Genomic DNA, 12,043 nt, shown 5'->3' with positions numbered 1-12,043 from the left:
AAATTAATTGGACATTTCCTTCTGCTATCTAAAATTAATTTTTAAATTCATTTACCGTGGGAAAGTAGTTTCGCAAATACCGAATAGAGTTTCTGAAGTTTGGTATTCCTCTATGCATGATATAAAATTTAGATCCTATAAAACAAAACATCTTTACAAAGAGATAAAGGCTTTTTAGAAATTGGAGAATTTACACCTGCCAACAACACTTATGCATTTTGTTACTGACCCCTCTTGAAAATCGCTCTAGTTAAAGTTCTATTGACTTCAAGAGTAGGTAAAGGTTGAAAGGTGATGTATGATTTCAATTGCGTTTATAAGCAGTAAGAAAGCTCGCAGTGGTTATGCTGTTCAAGTTTTTGGTTTTAAATAAAGTTTATTATGATAATAATTTAACTGTTGATGCGTAACACATAGATACGTATTTCAAAGTGTTCAGATAAATATACATATTGTATTCTAGAAATACGTTTAGCATTTACAGATAAACATTATGTAAATATGCACAGGATAAAAAAAAAATAATAAGAGAGTTTTTTAATGTTGATCTTAATTACTTAAACGCCTTACAACCCTTCCCGTGTCTTGCCTTTTTTGTGAATTAACCTACGTTTTGTCGTTAGTTTAATTGCATTGAAGGTGTATACAATATATTATTGTTTGTTAACTTCCAACGAAGTGGGTGCTAATTTCTAGGACACACAGAAAGACGGTTAATTTAACTGGGCTCATAATGTTTTGTATGCAATATCGTTTAATATTTTAATACGTTTACATTAAATTAATTTAAAAAAATTGTGTTAATTATCATGCATGGCAATATTTGCTTCAAATTAAAGTCACGAATTACGCAATGAAATAAATGCACTCATTTTAGTTTCAGCTCACAACTAATGCAAAAATTGATTTTTAAATCAATTTAGCAGTTGTTGTTGATTATGTAACATTATTTTATTCACATAATTATATTTGTTAATTTATTCTTTCTAATTAACAATGTTAACCCTTATATGACTTGCGTCTCAAAACTGGAACATTTGTAAAATGTCTTATTCTTCTCTACATAAATATTTAGCATAATAAAGAAAGTTTTTTTACGTGATTGTGTTACAATTTTAATTATTATTACTATTGTTACCATTCTTTTTAAGTTATGTCATTAATGTAAATTCATTAAGAATTGCCATCGAAATAAAATTACCTTTGTATGTAGCACATATTTATATGAAGTATGCATAATATTTATATTAATATTACAATTAATGCTTGTCAAAATATTTATAGACTATCTTTAAAAATTGGATATATTAAATGGAAAAGTTTATTTTTACAATTGAAGCATTTTCATTTTTTCTTATTAATTTGATATGATTTTTTTTTAAATTTTTATATTCCAAATTCGAAAACATCGTTATTTTAATAGCACCAAACAAAAGATATAATCAATCATTTTTTCTCAATATTCCTAATCAAAATTTTCGACATTTTCAATCGATTCGCCTTGAAGAAAAAATTTATGATTGATTTCAGTATCCCACAGACATTAAATAATAAATCTCAATCCTTTCTTTCTAAATTAGTATTACTTCTAATTTTTGGGAAAAAAAATAATCAAATTGTTAGAAGCAAATTTAGATAAAAATGCAATTTCAACAAGTATTCTTACATTAATTACATTTCCTGACTCTAATTTTTGCACTTTTTCATTCCCCAATTAAATAAATGTGGTTATTTCAATAGATTATTCTGGGTCCAATTACTGCACTAATAAATCATGTCTGTCACAATTTGTAATGAAACTTTTAGACTCCAACTGAAATTGAATAAAATTCTCCTGCTTTTTGTCACCTTGAAGTTAAATGAACTGAAAATTTATGAAATCTATCGATTTGAGAATCTCTTACAAACATTAATTGATAAATCCCGATCTACTCCTATTTATGATCTGGGCGTGAAAAATGTCCTCAGGCTATAGTTCCTCAGCACTTTTCCTCGTTCTACCAAGGCTGCTATTAGTACCCTAAGTCTTCGATAAATGACCTTGCGCTACTTGCGCAAGTATTGAAAAAAAAAGGGGGAGGTCCTTATATCATTTCTTGCATCAAAATAAACAATGCAAATTTTATCGTAAAACATTGATTTATGAAGCTCAGATAACAGTTTGGAAATAATCAATCTTCATAAATAGAGGTGTATATAATGCTTAAGACCATGTAAGAGTATTATGAACATATTCAATCAGTTAAGCCTACTTTAATAGGCTTAATTGAAAAAGAAAATTATCAAGAAAACGGTTAGAGCATGAGTTAATATTTACATCAAGCAAACAAACTGGTTAATGGTATTCTCTGCTTCAATAATACAAATTAAATCATTCATGGTAATTGCTTCCCATATACAGAAAAATTACTTATAAATTTTTTTCTTAAGCACTTTTTTCTTATACACTGCGGGAAAAATCTGGTAAAATTACTCTACTGCATAGAAATGACATTTTTGGAAAGAAAAAAAATAATAATAATAATAAACAGTATTCTGGTTAAAACAATCAAAAGATACAGCATTAAAGTTTTCATTTGATAATTTTTCTGTTCAACGGTTTGTCGGAAATTTTGGACTTCAAAATTATTATTCTTATTACCACACATTTAGTAAAAAAACACAAAACTAAAAAGTAAATTTAATGTATAAATAGCTTTTATGTCATGTTCTAAGATACAAAATATGAAATTTTACCAACTTTTATCTCACATTATAAAACCATATGTAATATTAATTTTACTAAAATCATTATTGAAGCTCCTTAGTAAAAATTACCGACCTTCTTCGATGCTATCATAGAGCCAGAAGCACGGTAAAATTTACCACGTTCTGGTAGTTTTGATCCTACCTTTTTCTCAGTGTAAGATGCAATACTGATTGATGATAGATCCTACATAATACAGAGGCTCTTATAATGTTTTTAGCAGAAATATATTTTATCATTCATGCAATTTAAAAAAATGTATGCCAATCAAAAAAAAATATTTTTTATTTAATACTCAATTTATAAATTACATTGTAATAAATATATTTAATCAAAGTCAAATTGCTTCTTTAATCATTAAATGTGCTAACTAGCGAATTGAATATTAAAAGATTCTATTAACTTTTTAGAAGTTTAGATAAAGTTTTCATTAAACATGCTATATAGTATTTCACACTACACTAAGAATAGATTTATCATATATGTTACCACATCTATACGTGGTAACAGAAGCTCTGCAGCACGGCAGTGGGTTCTGCATACTAGCAAAGAATCTGCAAATAATTTTTCATTTCAGTTTATCTAATTTCTTCAATTATAGTTTCTGTTTGACTAAATTGTGGTAGCAGGCAAATTTCAATTTATGAATAATGTACTGCCCTATTCTGATAACAGGCGAATATAGTAACACATTTTCACAACTGCTATTTTGTCTGTAATGAAATGGAAGCTACGACATTGTAAATTCGAGAACAACCGCATATTCAACATATAAGATATTTACAAATACATACTGAGGAATTATAAGTAAAAGAAATTCCCAACAACTGAATAAGTTCTATCTAAAATTTAAGTAGAGCTTAAGAGAATTTAGTTAAAAACTAGTTTGAATGTTATTAATCGAGTTTCAAAACTCAATAAAATGAAGTTTCATCTGTATCTAAAATATAACAGACTAATTTAAGTCTTAACAATGACAAAACAGATCTAAAGTTTCATTTTAATCTATAGGTAAACAAAATACAAATGAAAACATTTCATAATGCATTTCTTAAATCAAATCTTCTTACAATTATTGCAATTACCATGTAGTGAATTTTACGAGCATTTTTACAGTCAAAGAAACACAACACTTACGGCTGCTATGATGTCGTAAATTCACTTGCCCCAGTTGTAAGGATGTGCAATGATTATCATTATTGCGTAAGGATTATTGTTTTATATCCAATTTTTAAACAGCTGGAAGTACAAATCATATTTATTTTGTTTTTTGAAGTTTTTATTGATTTCAACACATTTGAATCATTTTCGTTTACGAACGAGCTATATTGGAGCTGTATCTGTTGTCATTGTATTTATAGCTTATATTAAAATGTCAGTGATAAACCTTTTGTTCAGAATTGTTTTGTTTCTGTATCGTGGGCTCAGTGTGCTCTGCGAAGCTAATTTTATTTAGGGAATAATTTATATAAACGACAATTAAATATGATTTAGTGATATTTTGGTTCTTAAATGATATTATTTTCCTTGAGTAATGTTCTATATTACACAAAAAAAGTTATGGTCAAAACTACCAGAATATGGTAAAACTTACAGTGTTTCTGGCTCTATGGGAATGCCAAAAAACTCGGCAGTTTTTACCAAAGCGCTTTGACAATAATTTTGATAAAATTATCAATAAAATGTGTTTTGTAATAAGTGATAAAATTTGGTAATTTTATCATACCTTAAAGCATGGAACAAAAACCATTTATTCAGTTGCATTTACGTTTTCTTTCCAGTTTTGTATTTTTTACTAAATAACTATAATTTTGAAAATTCAAGTTTTCTGTAAACTGTTACCATATGAACGGAAAAACTGCCAAATGCATGGTTTTAATGCCGTTTAATTTAGCTTTATTAACCAGAATTATTGCTTGGTTTTTTTCATCTCAAATGTCGTTTCCGAATAAGTATTTACGGTCAATTTGCAAAGAATTACCTATTTATAAATATTATTTTAAAAGAATAGTCTATTTAAAAGAGATCTCATTAATTTCATTAATTCATATATATAACTTTTCATAATTTTAGGCATTAATTATCAATATTTTTTATTTACCACTTAAAAAGATCGCCCTCCTGGTCTTGAATAAGTTCTTTTTATTTGTCTACTAGTCTGTTTATTGAAAATTACAAAAATTAAATTAAATTGCTAAAATTGTAAATAAATAGTTAATTTTAATAAATCTCTTTCCATTCAACCATATTTATATCATATCCTTTTATGCAGTTTAAATACAGTTATAACATTAAACTAACAATAGTTTGTTTTCAACTTTAATGTATTTTTTTATTTCTAATGATTGAAAGCTTTGACAATAGCATCAATTTCTCCTTTTAACTACAAATAAATAGCTTATGACCTTAAATTATCGCCTTAAAAGAATCTTTTTGTTTACTATCTAGTTCTCAATCAGCTTAGTTTTCTGTCATGTTTAAGGACTTTCCTGTACTAATAAAAGCCAGCAATTAATGTCATTCCATTGACGCAAATAACCCTTGATACTTTATCTCAGTATCAATAGCGAGAGGCTAAGCAGTCTCGTTTTAATGTTTTCGTATGCATTCGTAACAGTAGAATGAATCATTTATCCATTGCAAAAGAATTAATTTCTTGGTGATTTTTTAAATCGAAAATTAGACAGCAAAAGAGAGCTTCCTTGATAAATATGAAGTAACCTATCAAGAACATAGAAAGTCAAACTGTCAGTTGTCTATTTTTTATTTGATATTTTCCGTCTTCCAATAAAAGCGCCAATTTTTTTTTACAAATAGCTACTTAGAAAAAGGAAAATTTTCCTTATGGTTTTTCATATGAAGGTCTTAAGATATAGTAATACTCAAAATATTTATGGCTAATTTCGACGAGAAAGTATTAATACATAAAGTGCATGCGGGTTACTTTTTATTCCTTATCATGTTTATACGTGTATAAGAATGTTAATGCTAGGTTATGTACTGATTAAAGTCTTTTCGAAACAAAGCAAACGATTTTTTCTCTCCGATATTCTAAATGATCGTAATTTGTTATACATAGAGATGTCATTATTGAGCAATTCTACTTCTTATTAGGATTTTTTTTCTTCTTACAATTGGACTTTAATGACTAATAGTGGCCATCTTGAAACTTTGGGTTTAAAACATATTCTATACCAATCCGCTGAACTGTAAAAATGAAAATTCGGTAAATGGGAAAGTTGTTCAAATACGTAGCTTGTTTTTCAAATTTGTTTTTCTTGCTGCTTTATTTACTGAAAGTGAGTTTACTAAATTCCTTTAAATGAAAAGGGTCTACCTAACCACGTATTTGCTTTTCCGTTTTTTGTTTTTTAAATAATTTTTCCATCACGACTATTTATAAACCATCTTTTGCTGTATATTCACGAAAAAGTTACTTTTCTTGCTTTTAATACTCATATTTTTATGAATGTATTTTATTATTCATCTCTGAATTGTCTTACATAACTGACTCGTCTGGAACTTTTATTTTGACTATGTTTTATCCAAATAAATATCTAAGACAAATAGATAAAATCTGGTTTAATGAATCAGCAAAACCTTCTTCAAAACAAGTGTTTATAATAATCGGAAAGAAAAAAACAATTATTTACGAAAAAGCGGATAAATATATTAAGTTTTACAGAAATATAACCTTAAAGTTAGATCTTAAAGGAAAGCAAACTAGATTTTTATTTAAAAAATGACAATTCATTGTTTTATATTCTTCTTTCATCCGCAAAGACATTGTTATTTTATTTTAGATGACGCATTATCTAAACATGTTCAAAATAGTTTCATTTTAAATGTCTATGTATATCTAAAATATTTTTCCTTTAAAACCATACTTAATATTTCTTTTTCTGTCTTAAAGAACGAAATAAGTTAATTTATTTTATTTAATGAAAACATTCTTTGTTCATTTTACGATGTATCTTGTGATATAGATTCATTCAAAGTCTTAAAATTTATGAAAAAAAAGCTATACTCAGTAAAATAGATTCAGAGTCAAAATTATATAAGAAGAAAGTTATAGCCAGAATATATTAATTTGTAGCCAGAATTATTAGCTCAAATCTTATTAAGTGCAGTAAAAGAGATATAGTTGAAGTCAGAATTATTTATCGAACTATTTTGCAAAATGCAAATAATTCTGATAACAGAATTAATTGTAGTTGGCAAAACAAATGTACTCTGAATTAAAAATATTAGAAATGAAAAAAAAGCCAATAAAATCGAAATTGAATAAAAATAAATAAAAATTAGTCAATAAAAACTACTAAATAAATAATTTTCGGTTTAAGAGCTTAAACATTACTGCTAATAGATGGAAACAATATAAATTTAAGAACTATCATATAAAAAACTAATCATTTTTCGAAGCCCCAACAATAAAAAGAAATTGATCTATCAATTACATAGAATTTCATTTCCGAAATGCATCAATATTATTTCATAAACAATATTTTTCAGAAAATTGCTTATTGTGTTTCATTACACAATATAATTTTAAGCAAAAAATCATCGGAGCAGATATATTTCCTTAAAATATTATTTCTTTTTCTTTAATTCCGGATTGTGTTTCTCTTTCAGTAATTCTAGTCATTATGAAGCAACATATTGCTTAATCTCTTTAAAAAGAAATTAACTCAAAGCTCATTTGCAGTAAATGAAAAATAAAATGTAAGATTAACTATTGTTAAAGAATGATTATAATTAAGAGGTTAGGCTTGAATGTTGAAGCTAATTAACGCATTTTGAAATATCAACAAGTTCTTTCTCGAGAAATATAGATTAACAGCTGGTGTTTCGATTATGCCTTCATAGATTCATATGGTGAACTAATACTGTTTCAAGTTCAATGAGAAGTAATGTAGAATAATAAACGAGTTTGGCATCAAAAGTACTTGAAAAAATAATGATGATTAAAAAATAATATCCCTTAAAATTTCCGTGATTTTAATCATACGCGGGGAGAAAAGTTCAGCAAAATTACTTTACTGTACGGTAATGATATTTCTGGGAGAAAAAAGCCGTAATTCTGGTTAAAAAAAGGCTAAATATGCTAAATTTAAACCATTTATTTGATAATATTTCCATTTATATGACAACGGTGTACCGGAAATTCTGAATTTCAAAATTATATAGTTCTTATTACCACACATTTAGTGAGAAATTCAAAACTTAAAAGTAAATTTAACATTGGTTTTTATGCAATGCTCTAAGTTTTCAATTACTAAATTTTATCTCACGTTTTAAAATCATATTTTACTGTTATTTTCATCAAAATCTTTATTAAAGCACTACGGGATATATAACTGATATTTTTGGTGTTACTATAGAGCCAGAAATACGGTAAATTTTACCACATTCTGGTAGCTTCGACCATACTTTTTTCTTAGTGTAAATAGCTGAATATTAGTCAATGCTACTTTATTAATTAAAACTCCCTTCATGGAATAAAAATAAATCATCTGTAATTCTTTTTACTATTTTTTGTTTGTTTAAACGACTTAGTGTGAATTTTGAGAAACCAATTTCTCATCTATGAGACCATTTTTTTGTTGAAGTAATAACTAAATTTGCGATTTAAAGTATGATTATTGATAACGAAAACATAATCTAACGTGAATTTTGCAACCAGGACTTAACATTTTTTACTCGTTTATATGAAACGCTACTAAATTAGTTACCTCTTGGTTTGACTAATTTGGTTTAAACTATCAATAAATTTTAGGAAAAAAACATGCAAGTTTTAGTTTTAAATTCTCCTCCACTACTTTTTAAAAACTTTTGTTGAAAAAGGAACAGTTTGCCTTCCTTTAACTTAGAAAAGGAACTTATTTATTTTTACTAAAATATAGCAACCTTCTTAAAAATGACGTGTAAAATCTTGGCAGATTTTAAATTGTGTTTAATTGCCAAAACCGTCTTGTTGTTGTAGTTGTGTACGCATTTTATCATAATAAGAATTGCTTGTTTTTCTTTTAATTTCACCTAAAAATTAATTTCCTTTTTTTCTTTAAAAAAAAAGACTGATTTTGTATCAATTATCTTTTTTTTTCAGTCATTTTTCGGACGCACATACAATAATCTAGCTGCATTGGGAGAGTGTAAAAACAGTGGACAATGTGTCATCAACAAGAAAAATAGAACATCTTGTAAAAGCTGTAGGCTAAAAAAATGCCTACTCGTAGGAATGTCTAAAAGTGGTAAGTCTCTGTCTCAAAAATTTTATCCTTTTCTTATTCTTAACTCAAAGTTTTTTAACTAGTGGCATTTTTTAATAAAAAAAAAGCAATTTTACGCTCTGAAGCTAAATTATTTAATGCATAACAGAAAATTTTTTTTTATTAGTTCTTATTTTCCAATTTGCACTCAGAGAAAACAATTCTGGTAAAACTACCATTAAAAAAACGATGAGTAAGAAATAAACATTGTTCTCATAAAAATTATATGTATACGCTATTAAAAACATTCATTTTGATAATTTTTTCATTGGTATTAAAACGGTTTACCAGAAATGCTGGCTTTTAAAATTATAATTCTTATTGCCACACATTTAGTAAAAAATACAATATGTAAATCTAATATGTAAAAGCAATGAATCAGTGGTATAGAAACAGATATTCCCGTCATTATTTCAGAATAGTATTTTTACAAAAATACGACACGCATGACAATAATTAACAAGAAAACTTTTTTATTTATATTTTAAATGTTATAATAAATAATTAACAATGCTAAGATAATAACAAGTTGACGAAAATGCTTTTTAATTCCAATATTTCTATAAACTGAAAGTGCATAAATATTTCCTGTTATGGATGAATTTGAAATTATACAAAAATAAATGTCTTAAAATGACACTTAAGATAATTTGAAGAGTTAAGTAGACGAACGTTTTAAGTGACGTTAAAAAAAATTCTAATGTTAAAATCCAATTTTAGTCTTATTTAGCAAAACAACATTGCTTTATTTAGCTAAATCAGTGAATTTCTGAGATATCAGTGAATATAAATTTTACCCATTAAAAAGTCACAAGCAAGTTATAAATGCAAAATGCAAGAATTTACTAAAAGTCATAAAATATTGCTTAAACCTTCCTTTACTCAGGTCTGAGATGATATTAAAGGAAGAAAAAGAACCCTAGCTCTCAATCTAAATTAAACAACATTAAAAAGTCACAAGCAGAATCAATGCAAAACGCAAAAATTAAATAAAAGTCATAAAATATTGCTTAAACCTTCATCTACTCATGGCTGAGATGATATTAAAAAAGGGACCCTAGCACTCAATCTAAATTGAACAACATTAAACATTCTCCCATTAAAAAGTCACAAGCAAGATATAAATGCAAAACGCAAAAATTTAATAAAAGTCATAAAATATTGCTTAAACCTTCATCTACTCAGGTCTGAGATGATGTTAAAAAAAGAACCCTAGTACTCAATCTAAATTAAACAGCATTAAACATTCTCCCATTAAAAAGTCACAAGCAAGATATAAATGCAAAACGCAAAAATTTTATTAAAGTCATAAAATATTGCTTAAACCTTCATCTACTCAGGTCTGAGATGATATTAAAAAAAGAACCCTAGCAGTCAATCTAAATTAAACAACAGCAAAAAAGCCCTTAACTAAAACAAAAAGAAACAGTGCTGGAATCCAATAGATCACATGGAACTCCCGTTTAAATTGATGATTCAAAGAAAATGAAGCACATCTATTTCATTTCATGACGGTATTCCGTAATTCTTGTTTTTTCAATACGTGAGGACATTCAGAAATGACCCAGCCTCTTCATCCATTTTAAAGATCTGCGCAAGGGTCAGTGCGCAGGTAAGTTCTGTCACGAGTATCTCTACTAAGGGTCAGCTAAAAGGTTAATTGTGTTAAGCGCGTACACAGCAATCCCATCCGCATCTTTCCTCAGCGATAGGGTCAGGGACCAAAATAATAACCATAAAGGGCCCGGAAGGAATAGAAAATGTATTATAGATAGTGGAAGATGATGTATTTCAAGTGGTAAAAAGGAATGGTGTATAAATTTTGAAACACTATAGGTGTTTTCCTCGCATAATTATTTGCTTTTAATTAAGGAAAGCTTACAGTACACATAATTTGGTCATGTAACGTGAGCAAAATTGAATTTTCTTTGTAAGGACTTCTGGATTAATGTCGCTAGGTGAATGGAATTAGGAAGAGTTATTGCCTGACACGAAAAGAAAAAAAGAAGAGAAAATAATAATTTCTTTTTAAAAGGAAAAGAAAAAAAACTTGAGTTTATTTTATGCAGTTGTTTACGGGTCATTTTAATGCGTATTTAATTTAATCTTTCGAGTGTGAAAGGAAAAAGAGTTTTAAATGTAACTCTTTAACAAAAGCAACATAATTATGGCTATTTTTTTGCAGTTTCTTTTTTTAAATAAGAAAAATAAATTGGTAAAAATATTGTAAGTTGTCTGGAGAACTTACAATACCTCCTTCCATATTTAATATTTCATTCAGAGAACTTATATAGATTGTTCCAACAAATCGAAATTTCAATCGGTAATAAAACGGGCTTTGACAAATTGCCTTTGTCAGTAGTGATTTGTCTGATTTTTATATCGCATTTTTCCTAGCTCAAATATTGATTATTGACTCTAAATATGTATATTTAGTGTCTCCCTTTCCTACTTATCTGTTTAAAATTATATTATGAAAGTTCTTTATGATACATCTTGTATATTTAAATATAATTTTTGCTGCTGTTGTTAATATCAATTTCTAGTAATATTCCATGCATGGTAAATCTGACAAAATATTTTAAAGAAAGTAGTAATATAAGAATCGAAAAAGTAAAAAACTGCATTTAAAATTTGCATTTTAAAAACTGCATTTTAAATGAATTACCCTATATATATATTTAGAGACACTGCACTGAGAAAAAAATTCTAGAAACAATATCGGACTGTATGGTGCAGACATTTTTGGTAAAAAAAAACATAATTATAATAAAAAAACTAGAAAATAAGATATTTAAACCATTCATATGATAATAGTTAACCGGAATTGTAGTTCTCAAAATCAGAGTTCTTATTACCACACATTTATTAAAAATATAAAATTGAAAAGTAAATTTAACGGAATAAATGGTTTTTATGCCATGCTCAAAGGCGGCTGGTTAAAATTACCGAATTTTATCACATTTACCAAATTTTAACACACATTATAAAACAATATTTTATTGTAAATTACTGTGAAAATGAAATT

The 12,043-nt window shown here is 26.9% G+C and overlaps 1 protein-coding gene across 2 annotated transcripts in view; it reads left to right on the top strand.

Moving 5' to 3' along the window:
- The window catches only part of LOC107450205 (uncharacterized), a 69,081-nt gene that overhangs the window by 47,463 nt on the left and 9,575 nt on the right, over positions 1 to 12,043 (top strand). For both annotated transcript variants that reach the window (XM_016065951.4, XM_016065950.4), the window contains one exon: positions 8,853 to 8,997. In XM_016065951.4, the coding sequence (XP_015921437.1) occupies positions 8,853 to 8,997 (145 nt within the window). The remainder of the gene's footprint in view (positions 1 to 8,852; positions 8,998 to 12,043) is intronic.

Source organism: Parasteatoda tepidariorum, chromosome 12, assembly GCF_982258835.1.
Source record: "Parasteatoda tepidariorum strain Cologne lab strain chromosome 12, Ptep-v5.0, whole genome shotgun sequence".
Classification (NCBI taxonomy): Eukaryota; Metazoa; Arthropoda; class Arachnida; order Araneae; family Theridiidae; genus Parasteatoda; species Parasteatoda tepidariorum.
This window is presented reverse-complemented; position numbering and strand designations above follow the sequence as displayed.